A 17,513-nucleotide genomic window follows, 5' to 3' on the forward strand; every position below is an offset into this window, starting at 1 on the left:
ATATAAATACCTCTATTTATGCCCTCCAAAACTCATAAAAAATATTCATTGGTGCCCCCCAATTTTTTTCTTTTTTTTTTTTTTTTTTCAAACCACTTATTTATTTGCACCAATAATTATGAAACTAAAAATTAAAATAATTTGTGTCATCTCAAAACGCATACAAAGTTCTAATTTGAGCTAAAATCTTGTTTAGCAAAAATATAAATTCATTATTTGTAGAAGATAAAATTTCATTAATGTCTATTATATGAATTCAAGAGATAGAAGATAAAATTTCATTAATGTCTCCTCGTATTTAATAAAAAATACATGATCTCCCTTCGTGTGAAGTAGTAAAAATTAAAATATTACAATACCAAGATGAAAATAATACCAATAAGAATGATATTATTATATATACTAATATTATTAATCGTCACTAGTTTGAAGAATTTTTTTTAGCTAGTTCTTATATAAGCTATTAAAGCAAATTATATTTTGAATAATAAATTTTTAATTATATAATACTAATTCAACAATTCTATAATTATGGAAGTATCGTGCACTGTAGTTATTTTCTTAGTTCGCCCCCCGCATCTCATTCATAACTCCGCTTCGTGACACCCATTTAAAAATATTGTGCCTTATGATCCAACATTTCATTCTCTATCTCTTAACAGGTGTAGTCAATTATAAATATTTTTTTTAAATGAATGATGAATTTATTTTAAAAAATTACTTAATACAGTTTAAGATTAGTTGATGTAATTATAAAAGGGTGCGGGGAATTCAAAGAACAACAACTTTGTTACTAAAACTACTGTAGAAGATTAAGATTATTTAATGACTAAACTTTTCAGAAAGTACGCTGCACTAGGGGACAAATATGTCTTTCAAAAAGAAGTGACACTCCATTAGTTTGACCCCTTTGTCATCATGTGTCCCCAAGTAGCCCAAAAGCATCTTTACTTCACGAGTATTATTGCATCTAATTATTACCACTTCATAAGTAGCTCTTTCCATGTGAACACACCCAAAAACACACACACACAGTCAAGAAAGAAACTGTGCGATTCCCGGAAAACCTGTTTGCCTTGCACTTGTCACCCATGCATCTTCTTTTCTCTCTCTATATCTCACACTCTCTCTCTCTACAATCTAGACTCTCAGCAAATGTTTATTCTCATTCTAAGTAACAGAACTCTAACATCTGTATAGCAAAAAAAAAAAGATGACTTATCAGAGGACAAATCTTTGTTATCTGACACTGATTATAGGTGTTGTGTTGGTGGGTTGTGTTGCTTTGGGGACATCTCTGAACCGAGACGGCGTCGTCTTGCTCCGGGTCTTCGATGAGCTCCACGACCCTGATGGTAACCTCCGGGACTGGGTTGAGACGGGTCAGAGCACTCCTTGCAATTGGACTGGCATTACCTGCCAAAACGGCGCCGTGGTTGCCATTGACCTAATCAGTCTAAACATCTCCGGCGGCTTTCCGGCGGGCTTTTGCCGGATTCCTACTCTCCGAAATCTCACTCTGGCTGATAACAACTTCGAAGACACTCTCTCCTCTGACTCCATCTCATTCTGCTCTCACCTCCATTTAGTGAATCTCTCTTCCAACCTTTTCGGCGGCGAATTACCGGAGTTATCGCCGGAATTTTTCAACTTGAGCTCGCTCGATCTCAGCCGGAACAACTTCTACGGCGATATTCCGGCCAGTTTCGGCCGGTTTCCGGCGCTTCAAGTACTCAATCTGAACAGTAACCTATTCAATGGCTCAATCCCCGAGTTCTTGACCAATCTCACTGAGTTGACTGTGTTATCACTCGCTTACAATCCTTTCACACCAGGTCCTTTGCCTTCAACAATCGGAAAGCTAAAGAAGCTTGAGAATATATTTCTTGCGAGTTCATTCCTCATCGGAGACATACCGGAGTCAATCGGAGACCTCGTTGCTCTGCAAAATCTCGATCTCTCCGACAACCAACTTTCCGGCGAAGTTCCGGATTCCATTGGTGGATTGAAGAGCGTGGTTCAAATCGAGCTCTTCAAGAATCAACTCTCAGGTGAATTGCCTGACGTATTCGCCAATCTGACTTCACTGCTCCGATTCGACGCCTCCGAAAACAATCTCACCGGAAAATTTCCACAAAGTCTCGCCAGTTTGCATCTCCAATCACTCAATATCAATGACAACAATCTCGAAGGCGGAATTCCAGAATTTGTAGCTTTAAGCCCTAAACTCACTCAATTGAAGCTCTTCAATAATAGGTTTTCTGGTACTTTGCCGGTGAATTTAGGTTTGAATTCAGAGTTGGAAGAATTTGATGTCTCTGGTAACCAATTTGATGGTGTATTGCCTCCGAATCTCTGTCACAGAAGGAAACTTCAACGTCTCGTCATTTTCAACAACAAATTCTCAGGTACGATTCCAGAGTCCTACGGTGACTGCGATTCGATGAATTACATTCGTGTATACACCAATCAACTCTCCGGAGAAATACCAGTTCGTTTCTGGAATTTCTCTGGACTTGAATTCATTGATCTCGGTAACAACAGATTTGAAGGCTCTGTTTCTCCTTCAATCGCCGGCTCTCATGGCCTAACACAATTGCTGATCTCCGGCAACAACTTCTCCGGCGAGTTTCCAGCTCAAATTTGCAATTTGAAGAAACTCGCAGTCATCGATGCGAGCAGAAATCAAATTTCCGGTGAATTGCCTTCGTGTATAACCAAGTTGAAGAAGTTACAGACTCTTGATCTTCGAGATAACGCGTTTACTGGTGAAATTCCGAGCACTGTGAGTCCTTGGAGAGAGCTTACAGAGCTGAATTTAGCTAATAACAAGCTCACCGGAAAAATTCCGAGTGAGCTCGGGAATTTACCGGTGTTGACGTATTTAGATCTCGCCGGGAACTCACTTTCCGGTGATATTCCAGCGGAGTTGACCAAGCTGAAGCTAAACAAGTTCAATGTCTCTGACAACAAACTTGGAGGCAAAGTCCCTGTTGGCTTCAACCAGGAGTTTTTTCTACGGAGCCTAATGGGTAACCCGAATCTGTGCAGTCCGGATCTCAAACCACTCCCTTCATGCTCCAAACGCAAACCCGTTAGCTTCTACATCGTATGGATCCTAGCCGCCTTGGCTGCACTACTTGTCGGGTCACTTGCCTGGCACTGGCTCCACAAGACCGGAAAATTGAAATTGTTTGGAGGAAGAAGCAAGCGTTTGTGTAATATTACCTCATTCCAACGGGTCGGATTCAACGAAGAAGAAATAGTGGTCCCTTTGACGGAGGATAACCTTATCGGCAGTGGAGGTTCGGGTCGGGTTTACCGGGTGAAGCTCAAGACTGGGCAAACTGTGGCGGTGAAGCGGCTGTGGGATGGTAACCGGCAGCCAGAATCGGACATTGTGTTCCGGGCGGAGGTGGAGACGCTGGGGAGGATCCGGCATGGCAATGTAGTGAAATTGTTGTCTAGTTGTATTGGGGAGGATCTTCGGGTTCTGGTTTACGAGTACATGGAAAATGGGAGCTTGGGTGACGTGCTGCATGGAGAGAAGGGTGGGGTGGTGTTGGATTGGGCCAAGAGGTTTGGGATCGCGGTCGGGGCAGCGAAGGGGCTGGCCTACCTGCATCACGATTGCGTGCCGCCTATCGTGCACCGGGATATCAAGTCTAACAACATACTGTTGGATGAAGAGTTTAGGCCTTGTCTGGCTGATTTTGGGCTGGCCAAGACATTGCAGCAAGATGTGAATGAGGGGGATGGTGTCATGTCTCGTATTGCTGGTTCCTATGGCTACATTGCGCCAGGTGATAATGATATCAATTATTTGCAATATAGCATCAGTTTGCATATAGTATATACATATTTGTTTGCATATTTTAACTAGTGTATATTTGCATCAAGTTATGATCAGCTAATGGAAAAATGAAAGATAAATCAAGCCTCATAACCATGTTTGGGAGCACCAAATCCATGATTTGGAATAGAAAGTGATTTAGTACAAACTTCTCCAATTTCAATTTCAGTGTGGAGATTCAGTATTCTCAAACGTAGCATAAGAGTTTTGTTATCTCTTTGATTCAGTTGTATGCCAACAAAAGATGAAGGGTTTTGTGAGCCCTTAATCATGGTGGAACTCACAAACGCTCATCTCTTGTCAGCACACAACCTAGAAAAAAACAAACAATCGAATTGTTCGGCCAATCAGTCCAGTTTCTTGTTTCGGCTTAAAGTAGAATGGTTCTTTTTTCTTAATGTAATGGGCTAATAACTTTCACAATGTTGTAATCGTTGCAGAGTATGGCTACACAATGAAAGTGACTGATAAGAGTGATGTGTATAGCTTCGGTGTGGTATTGCTGGAACTAGTCATCGGCAAGAGGCCAAATGACTCGTCATTTGGGGAGAACAAGAACATTGTGGCGTGGGTTACAGAGGCTGCATTATCATCCCCAGAGCAAGGAAGTGGCACCGATGGGAGTTTTTCTGCAGATTTGAGTCGGCTTATAGACCCAAGAATGAGCCCACCATCGACAAGCGATTTTGAAGAGATCGAGAAGGTTTTGAATGTGGCTCTTCTTTGCACTTCAGCATTTCCCATGAACAGACCTTCCATGCGAAGGGTTGTCGAATTACTTAAGGGTCACTCATCAGTTCGTTCGAAGCAATGTACTTAAATTGTAGCAGTTATTAGGTCTCCTAGACATTGGCTTGTTGCGGGTGGCATCCAATTTTTGTGTGATTGTATTTATGCCAATGTGATGTACTCATACAAGTAGAAGTTTGAATAGCCTAGTTAGTTTTGTGCCAAGAGGTCCAATTATCCAAGACAGCTTGAATAGCCAAAAGTCAGACATCTTAATATTTCATATTTAGGCTCCTTTGTTTGGATCTAAAATATTTATGAAAAACAAAAAAAAAAAATTTAATACCTAACAAAAATAATTTAGTCATCAATTTTTGACAAATTATTTTACATGTTCTATCTTATCTAGACATTTGCAAAGCACTAAATAATAAATCATATATATATATATATATATATATATATATATATTTTACCTAAAAATAAAAATTTTATGTCCAAACAAACGGATGAAAACAATAATTTGCAGCTCCTTTGACAGATAGAAGATGAACCAAAACATTGTGGCAATCTAGCAATGGCTTACGAAGATTTTGTATATAAAAAATCAGAAAGCAACAAAGCAAACTTAGGGCTCGTTTGGCAATTGCTTATGCTTCGTGCTTTTGTTTTGACCCGAATCAGAGATTGTTTTTATTTTAGAGTATGTTCAACACTATTTCGAAGCTTATTTAGTAACGTAAATTTGTTGCAAGGTTTTTGGGAGCAAAACATGAAAGCATGTTTAGTAGAAAGTGTTGCAAGTTTGAAAAATTAAATGGCTAGTTAAAAATGTGAATTTTTTTTTTCATTTAAAATTTTTTTTTTTTTTAACAGTAATTTTGGCATCTTTTGATTTTAGCATATTTTTCGGAAGCACTTTGATACTATTCAAATGACTATAAACATTACCAAACATGTTTCGTACTTTTACTTCGCTATAATACATTAACAAAAATAATAAATACAAAGTAAAAGCAGTTGTTAAAGGAGCCCTTAAGTTTCTAGAACAATAATAGCAAGCCAAAAGAATAACAACGGAGCTAAAGCCAAACAAAACCTCATGAAGAGCTAAGACCAACAGAAAAACCACAATCAAAACAAAACAATGGAGTCCAACAAACAACATATAAAGAAAGGACAAGAGAAGAAAATGACATGAGGAAATAATGCCATAGCCATGAAGCTTGTCCTACCTGCAGAGCTTGCAAAGAATGGCCATCCAAATAATCAAAGTAAATCCAGGCAAATCCAAAGAAGGCTTCATCTGCGTTTGCAAATTTGATGTCAATATTCGAAAGCGTCTCTAAGCCCAATGGTATGATCTTTCCTCTCCAAAAGCGAGCTCGAGTCCCACTAATGACATTTGGTCACACTAGGGACGTTGTAGACAATTCGTACTGATTTTAAGTATAATTCATGTAATCAACAAAACAAGTAAGATACAAACAACCTAGCGGTATCAGACCCTTATTGCGAAAGGGAAGAAGGTCAGAAGTAAATTTAACTTACTCTGAGTTTTTTTGTTTTTTTATTTTATTTTTGGGTAATTTCAAGCATAACATGTGTGGTTAGCCACACAAAGTCAATCAGAACAAAATCTTTCCTACTGGCTACCATTTCTTTATACTACAGATAATGTTTGGAGAATGTCAAATGAATTTGTGTCATTTGTGTAATCAGCAATGCTTTATTAGCAACCCTCAACTTTAGACAACATTTATCTTTAATAATGATAAAAAATACATAATCTCTATTAGATTTTGTGCTTCCCTATTTATATTCCTTTGTGAGTCAAAACCATCAGATATCAATTTTCTATCCACTGCCAAAATCAGAAAATAATACTGGAATTGGAAAGCAAATAAGTTCAGGATTTAGATAATTAAGAGGACAGAGACGAGATAGATAATGACTCTCAATGTGAGAGGGGTACCACAATGTTTTATTAGTAGTTTTAGTACTACACTATCCAAAATTTGTATCTTATATAGAATTGGACCATTTTGAAAACAAAATATGCTTGAAATTTTGAGAATTGTTTACCATAAATCAACAATTCGGACTAATTCATTGTGTCTAAAAACACTAACCCTGTTTTGCGCATATAAGCTTTTTTATATTCTATATAGTTATAAGCTGAGGTTGAGTGGACAGATTTCTTATCCAGTGAAGCCTAATTTGAGTCCCAATTGATGCGAACAAGCCCCAGCCGAGCAAGCAAAAAACTTGTGGCTTTCGGGGTTTTGCATCCTCCCAATGGAGTTAAAGGTCTGCCAAATTTATTCTATGCAAGTTGCAGAGGTATTGTAGAGCCAGAGTGAAGTCTTTGCCTCCATTGAAAGCTGCAAGGACATGAAGTAGAGAGATACATTAGGTCAGCTATATATTGCTCAAAGGGAACATTTTCCTATTTGACCATTAAAAGAATATATTCCTTCATTGGGCAGCTAGATAATGCAGATAAGAAATGGAAGAAAAAAAGGTGAGAGTAAGAATTAATTTGGTCATCTTTTCTTGATGGCTATAAATAGAGAATGAGAGGCCACACTTAATTTCTAGCATGCATTGGAGCATGAATTTAATTGATAGGCAGCAGAGAGGTCTTACATGAAGAGATGAGTCCTTTTTGGACTTTGGTGTCATGAGCTCGTCTGTCATGCAATGCCTTCTTTTCTTTGACAAACACTTTGACATGAATGTTTTGAGAAGCTAGCGAGGTCTAAGATGAAGATCGAGAGTCTTGTTTAGTAGCCAAGGATGACTTGCCTTCCCTTCCATAGGGGTCTCAAGTATATTTTGGGACCCTTTATTGGATTGCAGGCAGGTCATCCTGTTGACACCCATTTTGGCATTTGGGTTGTAGACCCATCTTTGGCCCAATCATGAGTCCATAAACCAAATGTCCTTGGCACACATTTTGGTAATTGGGTTCTGGCCCTAATTGGATTTGATGGACAGTGAAGTAAGTAGTAGTATGGGCCGTGTAAAACCTGTGAAACAATGATGTGCTGGAGGATTGGGCCGAGAGGATAATAGGCTGAAGCATGCGACAATGAGATTGGGCTAGAAGATATTTTGGTAAGCAATTGATTTGGTCTTCGGCTGCGATAATATAATACAGTTAGAATGTTGGGCTTCACACATTGCATGGATTGTGGTTGGTTTGGATGACATGGCAAAATCACAAAAGATGGCAAAGCTACATACAAGGGCACTGCAGATAGGATAGAAGATATTTGAATTGCAAATATATTAGATAAGAGTTATATATTTATCTTGTATTTAAATGGAGTTAAGAGTTAGTATTTAGTTAGGATTAGTTAGATTTGAATAATTATTTAGATGTATTAGAATACAACTAGGATGCTTGTATTTAGGTTTTTGTTTACTATTTGCTCTATAAATAAACAGAGAGGCATGCTGTGTAAGAGGTCCAGCACCCTCAGAATCTTTATTATTATTTATTTGTTTTCTCAAGGTCTTTCCCAAAAATAGCATCCTTGCTATTTATCTTTCTATCTATCTCTATTTCCTTCTAATTCTCAGTCTCTCTCTAACTCTTTCTCTTTCTTTAAATTCTTGCTATATTCATATTTCTCCCATTTCTATTCTCTAGATATGATACTATAATTTATTCACTATAAAGTCCTTTAACTAGGCAATTTTGAACCCAAAAAGGAATTTTTCTGTTCCCTTTTTCCTCGCAATTGCTTGAAAGTCAACTTGCTCAAAGGGACTAAAGTTGACAATTTATACTTGAACCTTATATTTGGTTTTGGCACACCCGTAACTCATCAAATTAGAATCGGATCTTAGGAGCCGATTTTAGGATCAACATTTTTGGCACGCCCGGTGGGACACATCAGGTGAGCAAGTTATAGTAAAGATGCCTCCAAAGCTAAGAAATTTGAAAGGTGTGACTACAGGTGACAATGCTGATGAGGAGAACCAGCAACTCGGCATTGGTGATGATACTGACTCATCTATTCCATCTGATCTTCCTTTGGGTCGGGTACTGGAATTGATTATGTAGAAAATTGATGCCCAGCAAGCACAGATCGGTGAAGTAAGGTCTCAGGTGGGAGAATCAAATCAAATTTTGGTTTCTCAGATACATGAGATGAGGTCAATGACTGGAGAATTAAATCAGATGATGTACGATCAAATGGAGAAGATGAATCAAAGGCTTGAAACCAGTATATCGGCTAATCAAAATCGATATGATCAAGTTGAAGTATCTCATATTAATGAGTCTATATTTCAGCGTATGACGGCACCATTGATACATATTTCCCAAGGGCCTCGAACAAGCATCGTACCGCTAAGTGCAGGACTTGGTATTTCTATCGGCAATGTGCCGAATCATACACTCGGCATGCCAAAGGGGAATCCACCAATCTTATCAGATCTGCCAGCAGTAAATACTGTGCCGGTGTACTAGCCACCAATGAATAATCAACATAATCAGAATGTGCAGCGTCCACATGTGCAGTCGATTCCACCAGTGAGAGATCAACAAGAAGTGGTAGGCAACCTGAACCAAGGTAGGGCTAATCCATTGATACCTTCAGCGACTACTGGGGGGTAAGTAAATGCCGATCATCAAAGGGAATGGGTTAATCCATTCATTCCGCGGCACCTAAATGATCCTCCAGGAAGAAATGCAGGGATTGATAGGGCTCAGATTTTGGCCTTAATACAGGCTAAAGTAGCACAAGGTCACAGACGTGCTCGGCCAGTATATAGAAAGCCCTATCCTGATCATGTCGATGCTCATGAGTTGCCTAGAAATTATCGGTATCCTAATTTTTCTATGTACAGTGGCGAAGAAAATTTCTCTACAGTGTAGCATAGTGCAAGGTTCACCGCACAATGTGGAGAAGCTGGTCCTAGCCCTTGGTTAAAAATGAGGTTATTTTCTAGCTCTCTTGTCGGGGCGGCGTTTGAATGGTACAGCAACTTACCCAGCCAATTCTATTCAGACTTGGGATGAGATGGAGGAGGCGTTCCATATCCAATTTTACCGAACAGTGACAGAAGCCATGCTGGCAGACATATCTCGATTATCTCAGTTGCCGAGCAAATTGGTTGAGACTTTTGTTGCCAGGTTCAGAAAGGTTAAACTCAAATGCCGAGTAAGTTTACCAGAACTAGAATACATCAAGTTGGCATTGAATGGTCTAGACGTTGAACATCGTAAGAGGTTTGATGGAGTTGAGTTTCAAGATCTCTTTGACTTAGCAGACAGGGCTTCTCGGTATAAGGATACTAAAAGAAGAGAAAGAGAGGAAGAATTCTTCTAAGGGTACTTGGTACAAGGACCCTAATTATGAGGTATTCTTGGCAGAAGTTGGAGATGAATTAGAAGTTGACGTTGCAGAGGTCAATATCAAAAGCCATACGTTTGTGAGGTGTTGGTTAAACCTAAACCGACCACGAGGGGCAATACATCATCAACATTAACACGCAGCAAGGAAAGGTCCTGCCGATACAGGGAAAATCTATTCTTTCGATTTGTCGAAAACAGATCAAATGTTTGATCACTTGATGGCCGATATAATGATATCTTTGCCTAAAGGGCATAGGATTTCATCGGCAAGTGACTTGAAAGGAAAGGAGTATTATAAGTATCATAACTCTTGGAACCATGCTACTAATGATTGTATTGTTCTACGAGGTGTGTTGTAGAAAGCTATTGACGAAGGTACTTTAAAATTCCCGGAGAAAACTTCAGAGACCATGAAGGTGGATACTAATCCATTTCCAACAATCACATCTACAAATGTGATAAGCTTAGCCAAGTGAGAGAATCGACATGAGGCTAAAAAGATATCTGGTGAGTTCCTTTCATCAACTGCGACACCTGAAAAGATGGCAGAATTGTAGAAGAAATTAAGGAAGGCTCAATTAGCCTTGATTGACCATGGTTGTTGCCCAAATTGCAAAGGAAAGCAAAAACCAAAAGAAGATGTGCCAATGGTGGTTCAACTAAAGAAGAAAGGAATTCTTGAGAGGCTTATTTTCCCATTGAAGCCTGGGGAGGAGCCTCGGCAAGGTGGTCCTAGCAACAACCATTTGAAAGCGGGAAGGCCAACTCGGCAAGTTGATATATCTAGCCGATTTCATTCCCAAAATCGGCATCCCAGTTTTAAGAGGCATTCGCCGGTTCAGTCAGAAATTTGGGTATAGAAAGGAGCCGATTTATATAGAGTACGAACTGTGAAACCAAGGACAGACTCAACTGAAGATAGATAGACTTGAGTTAATCATCTAAAGTTCCTTAAAGCTTAACAATATCAGAATGGGGGCCTAACTCGATCTCAGAAGCGTAGGGAACAAAGGAAAAGGGCTGAGGAAAAAAGGAAAGCTGAGGGAGGAAGCAAAGTAGTGCAAGCAGAGGAAATCGGCATTCCAGATAAAGATGAACCGGATGAGGAGCATCAGCTGACATGGCCCAGATGTAACAATGAATTCAGAATTCAGTTTGGTAGTTTCCCAGATGAGATGTCATGTAACATGGCATTTGTATTACCAGCAATGTTCCAGGCTCCATCGGCATCAAATGCAAATACTGAGAAGAATGATAAGGAAACTCAGCCGATTCGGAATTTATCAATTCTTTCTTTAGAATTGGCAGAGAAAGTGGTTTTTGAAAAACCTTTGTTAGCAATGACTCAACAACTCAGGCCTTTGTATATTAAGGTATGGGTAGAAGGTCAACCTATTAATCGAGTCTTGGTAGACAATGGCTCGGTTCTGAATGTTATTCTAGCAAGCACATTGAAGAAACTCGGAAAGAGTATGGAAGATGTTATTCCTACTGATGTAGCAATTTGTGGTTTCAATGGAGGCTCTACTAGCACTAAAGGGATCCTTCCCTTAGAAGTAGAAGTTGGAGGTAGGACATCTTTTATAGCATTCTTTATTAGTGAATCCATGGCTTCCTATAATTTGTTATTAGGCCGTGACTGGATTCATCCAAATATGTGCATCCCATCATCATTACACTAGATGCTGATTTTTTGGGATGGAGGTAAGGTGAAAATAGTAAATACCGATGATAGGCCATTTGTGACAAAAGTGTACTCGGCAGATGCTGTTTTGTATGATGAAGAATGTGTTCCTATTTGGTTTATGGGAACAGGAGCCGATAGAAGACCAACCTCAGCAACCATGAGAAGAAATCTTGCCGATCGTGAAATCGACGAGTTGCAGCAGGAGAATTCCAAGCCGAAGGTAGAACTCCCTCAGCTTGCTATAATTGAAGAAGTTGTTGATGGAAGCGAAACTTGAAAGGGAAGCTGCTCGGCAGCAGGCCTTTAGGGCCGCTTGCATTAGGCTACAAGCATACATAGCCGAAAAACGGCTAGAAAAAGAAGCAATAGTAGAGCCAGGACCATCGGTTAATCTTATCGAGATCGATCGGTTCAATAATGAAAGTTGGATGCAATTCAATTGGAAGACTTGGAATTAGCACCAGCTAAGCTCGATGATCTTAAAGCAGAAACTCAGGATCCATTAAAGGAGGTGAATTTAGGCACTAACGCAGAAGCTAGACCAACTTATATTAGTGCACTATTAGAACCAGAATTGCAAGCTGAGGTTATCGGCATGTTGAAGCAATACAGTGACTGTTTTGCTTAGAATTATGAGGAAATGCCGGGTTTATCCAAAGATCTGGTGGAACATCGGCTGCCCGTTAAAGATGGCTACAAGCCATATAAACAGCCACCTCGTCGAATGTCTCAAGACGTGGTAGATAAAGTCAAAGTAGAAATCGAACGATTGTTAGATGCTGGTTTCATTCGAACTACAAGGTATGTTGAATGGTTATCAAATGTAGTCCCTGTTATAAAAAAGAATGGAAAATTATGTATATGTGTTGATTTTCGAAACATAAACTTGGCAACTCCAAAAGATGAGTATCCAATGACGATAGCCGATCAGCTGATTGATGCGGCTGCAAAGCACCAAATTATGTCTTTTATGGATGGACACTTAGGCTATAATCAGATTTATATAGCCGAGGAAGATATTCTAAAGACAGCTTTTAGGTGTCCTGGATCGATTGGAACTTTTGAGTGGGTGGTAATGCCTTTTGGGTTTAAGAATGCTGAGGCCACATATCAGCGAGCCATGAATTTTATTTTTCATAATATGCTCGACAAGTTTATGGAGGTATATATTGATGATGTGGTGGTGAAATCAACAACGAAGAAAGAGCACTTAGTCCATCTCAAAGCATCTTTTGAGAGGATGAGGGCTCATAAGCTAAAAATGAATCCAATAAAGTGTGCCTTTGGAGTATCGGCAGGAAACTTTTTAGGTTTCTTGGTTCATCAAAGGGGTATAGAGATCGATAGGTATAAAGCTAAGGCGATTATTGATGCTAGTGCGCCGAGAAGTAAGAAACAGTTGCAGAGGTTACTTGGGCAAGTGAATTATCTTAGGAGATTTATTGCTAATACAGCTGGGAAGTTACATGTGTTTTCCCTGTTACTCAAGTTGAAGTCGATGGAAGACTTCAAATGGGATGATATACATCAAAGGGTATTTGACCAGATTAAAAAATACTTGTCGAGTCCTCCTGTTATGATGCCACCGAGGAAGAAATGGCCGATGAAATTATATTTATCGGCTGCTGAAGAATCCATTGGAGCTATGTTAGCACAAGAGAATGAAGCAGGAAGTGAACAAGCAATATATTATCTCAGCCAAGTTTTAACTCCAGTTGAGTGTAGATATACACTGATTGAGAAATTATATTTGGCTTTGTATTTTACAGCAATGAAATAAAGAGTTTATATGTTGCTTGTTTTGGTTTATATTATTTATCAAACAGATCTTATAAAGTATATGTTATCAATGACATTAATTACAGGCCGGATTGGCAAGTGGGCTTTGGCACTAATGGAATTCAACTTTGCATATGTTCCACAAAAGGTAATTAAGGGAAGAGCATTGGCAGACTTTCTTGCCGATCATCCATCACCTGAAATTGAATCACAAGTGTTTGATGAGCTTGACTCGGTAGCCATATTCATGACCCCTTGGACTTTAATGTTTGATGGGTTAAGTACCAGTGAAGGGTTAGGAGCTGGCATTGTGCTAATATCCCCAACAGGGAATCAAATTTTATTTTCTTTCTTTTTAGATTTCAGGTGCCCAAATAATCAAGCCGAGTATGAAGCATTGATTATCGGCTTGGAAATTCTGCTAGAAATGGCAGTAAAAGACATCCACATTGTGGGAGATTCAAGTTTAGTGATTAATCAAATCTCAGAAGACTTTAGATGCTTGAATTGGCAATTAAGACCATTCCATTCATTGGCAACCCAATTAGTCAACCAATTTTATAATGTGACTTTGGAATATAAACCAAGGGCTATGAATAAAATAGCTAATGATTTAACACAGACTGCTTCAAGAGTCAGGGTGTCGAGTGGTATGAAGGAAAGGATAATGAGGATTACACGCCGATCTCTTCCATCGGCTGAAATAAGAAATCAAGTTATGGAAGAAGTCTTTGCCACTGATGTTGTCGAGTTGGACGATGATGATTGGCGAATCCCTTACATCTTGTTCTTGCAACATCCAACTCTAGAAACCGACCGAAGAATAAAAAGAAGTGTAGTTGATTATGTGCTTATGGATGGAGATTGTTATAGAAGATCAGCTGATGATGGTTTATTGTTTCAGTGCATTAGTAAGTTTGAGGGTTTGAAGATTATGGCCGAGGTATATAAAGGGATATGTGGAGCTCACCAAGCCGGCATAAAGATGAGATGGTTGATACGCCGATATGGATATTATTGGCCTAGAATGAGAAAATATTGTATAACTTATGCAAAAGGTTGTACAGACTGTCAAAAGCATGGCCCAATGCAGTGGGTTCTAGTAATAGAAATGCAATTATTAGTTAAACCATGGCCTTTCAAAGGTTGGGCCATGGATCTAATCGGTAAGATTAATCCTCCTTCATCAAAAGGTCATCATTAGATTATTTTAGCTACTGATTATTTTACTAAGCGGGTTGAAGCCGAAGAATATGTTTCAGTAACTCATAATACGGTGATATAGTTTCTGAAGCGACATATCTTTCATCGATTTGGCTTACCAGAAACAATTATTGCCGATAATGGATCTGTGTTTCGAGCAAATGAAGTATTATAACTCGGCATTGATATGCAAGTAAAAATGGTTACTTCCACACCCTATTATGCTCAAAGGAATGGCCAAGTAGAGGCTTCAAATAAAGTTGTTATTGAAATTATTGAGAAAATGATAAAAGACAAACCGAGGCATTGGAATGAAACCCTTTCAGAAGCTTTGTGGGCTTATAGAAATTTGAGGCGGACAAGTTCTGGGATAACTCCTTATCGGCTTACATTTAGCCATGATGCCGTGCTGTCGATGCAGTTAAATGTGAAATCGGCAAGAGTAGCTTTACAACACAATCTTATACCTGCCGATTACAATGAAGCTATGCTTGCTGAGTTAGAAGATTTGGATGAAGTCCAGAAACTTGCTTTAAACCACCTCATGGTCCATAAAGCAAAGGTAATGAAGGCCTACAACAAACGGGTGAAGTTCAAGTCATTTGCAGAGGGTGACATGGTGTGGTAAACAATTCTTCCACCTGGAAAGGTGGATAGAGTTTATGGAAAATGGTCACCCACATGGAAAGGCCCATACTTGGTTCACCAAGTATTGCATGGAGGAGCTTACAAGTTAAAAAATCTAGATGGTGAAGTGCATGAAAGGCCAATAAATGAAAGGTACCTTAAAAAATATAAGCCAACTATTTTTGAGCTTATGGAAGAAAAGAAGTTTCATTATATTTTGCCTTTTTGATTGAACAAATTATGGATAAGTGTGTTTATATAGTAAATAAAAGCTCAGTATATTTCAAAGACCAGAATATCATTATAGCAAGACTATCTAAAACATCACAAAAGGCAAATTGTTCAAAAGCATATTACAGACCCATAAATGTTCAAATTTTGTTGAAATTACTGTGAAATTCTTCAAATTTGGTTTTGAAGTCTGCCCACGAAGCCCGGGATTGATTAAGGGATGTTTCTGCCACTTTCTTGTTTTGCTGCAACTTCGGCATCTGCGCTTGTAAAGCTTTGAATTTGAGGGCTGCGGTCTCCACTTGAACTTTTAGTTCAGCCACCTTGTTACCAAGCTGTGTCTTGTCTAACTGAAGCTAAGCAAGTTCGGCTTGAAGCTTCTTTTCCTTAGCGTCCAGCTCAGCGGCCTCTTTCTTCATAGATAAATGCAGCTCCTTTCCTTTCTTTAATGTCTGAGAAAGTTTTTCTTTTTCATGACATTGGGAAGAGTAATGATTGATGGTATGGATAGATTCATTATAAGCAGTGGTCAAAGAAGAGATTTGAAGTTGGAAGTTCTTGAAGAGAGCTTGGTCACCTAAAGAGAATCCTGGGTAACTACTCAAGAAGAATAGTGTTTTGGTTAACTCGTTTTTGAATGAAGGGGCTAGAGACCAGTCTTGCTGCACCATTTGGGACAGTATTTGAATGGCTTTTGTTACTTCCAGGGGAGTTTCAGAAGTTTTTTTAGATGGGATTTCAGGAGACTCAGGATTTGGTAAGTGAAATACAGAATCAAACAGTGAGTCAAGGGCTGCGAAATGAGAATTTGGGTTAATACTGACAGGAATGGTTGGAGTAGCCGAGTCTTTTTGTACCTAAAATATGTTGGGTTAGCCATAGTTATAATGAGTTTACAAGAACAGGTCATAAAATATATATATATATATATATATATATATATATATATATATCATCACTTACTTCATCAGAATCTCCAATTTGTTCACCAATTGAAGTTGCAGCCAGGTTTCGGGAAGATACTGGAGACCTTGGCTTTTGTCCTACTGATAATTCAATTTTGCCTTCATCTTCGACATGATCTGTAGAAATTTTCTGAATTGATTTCTGATCTGAGGAGACTGGAGCTTTCTGAAAATAATGCTGATTTAGTTATATTCAAGGAGTAAAAGAGGTAATATATATAAGATCAGGAAACAAAGAAATTACATTGTGAGATTTAGTAGTAGGTTTCTTCTTCTTGGAGATGACTTCATCATCATCCACTTCATCATCATCAATCAAATCAAAGTGCCTCTTGGCTCTTGACTTTTTGGGTTTCTTTCCCATGGTTTTCTTTCTTGAAGCTTTCTGGAAAAGAAGTTTAAGTAAGGGGATGGTATACGTCAAAAAGGATATATATGATTCAATTAGGAGTATTACCTGAGTGGCCGAAGATGGGGGTATACTTTGCAAAGGAATATAGAAATCAATATGAGTTTCTTCAGACTTAGTAGGTGCAGATTTCTCTGGTGCATTGGAATATGTGTCTAGATTTATGTTACCCATTGTTAAGTGATCATATAAACCAAACAGAAGTATTATGGAAAGGACAAGGATAGAAAACTTACTTTGTCGAGAGCGAGATCTGGTCCTACCTGCAGGAGCTATAGGAGGAGGACGAGTTGGTGCAACATTTGTTACGTTCTCTTGTTCAGGAGCGGTAGTAAGATCAACAGGTTCAATTGAATCCACACCTTGAAAATTGAGGGATATGAATTTGTAGGAACCAAGGAGAGTGGACATAAGTTGACTGGAATCTACAGTCTTGGTAAAATTGATATATGAAGCCCACCAGGTTTCAAAGCTTGGATCTGTATGCGGTTCTTCCAGAAAGGACTTATACTAAAATTCTTAAAAACGTTGGGTAAACCGATTGGTAATATCCTGAATCTGTTCACTGTTTGAGAGCTTAACCCGCTTGTGATAATTCTTGTTGTAAGAAAAATGGGGAGGCACTGGGATCATTTGGGTCAATCCAAATTGCCGAGCTA

The 17,513-nt window shown here is 38.9% G+C and overlaps 1 protein-coding gene across 1 annotated transcript; it reads left to right on the forward strand.

The window, feature by feature from the left end:
- The first annotated feature begins 971 nt into the window (after positions 1-971).
- LOC132267054 (LRR receptor-like serine/threonine-protein kinase HSL2) lies at positions 972-4,894 on the forward strand. The gene is made up of 2 exons (XM_059768102.1): positions 972-3,803; positions 4,294-4,894. The coding sequence occupies exons 1-2, from the start codon at positions 1,214-1,216 to the stop codon at positions 4,671-4,673; spliced, it is 2,970 nt and encodes a 989-aa protein (XP_059624085.1). The 5' UTR covers positions 972-1,213; the 3' UTR covers positions 4,674-4,894.
- Positions 4,895-17,513: the final 12,619 nt, after the last annotated feature.

This window comes from Cornus florida, unplaced genomic scaffold (genome assembly GCF_030987335.1).
Source record: "Cornus florida cultivar Cherokee Brave unplaced genomic scaffold, ASM3098733v1 CherokeeBrave_3.0.0_Hap2_Chr07, whole genome shotgun sequence".
Classification (NCBI taxonomy): Eukaryota; Viridiplantae; Streptophyta; class Magnoliopsida; order Cornales; family Cornaceae; genus Cornus; species Cornus florida.

What these genes read in the sequence shown, in the direction of transcription:
- LOC132267054 (XM_059768102.1), top strand. Translation starts at nt 1,214, where the DNA reads ATGACTTATCAGAGGACAAATCTTTGTTATCTGACACTGATTATAGGT. An exon ending in CTATGGCTACATTGCGCCAG is followed by an intron (nt 3,804 to 4,293) that starts GTGATAATGATA and finishes TAATCGTTGCAG; the next exon opens with AGTATGGCTACACAATGAAA.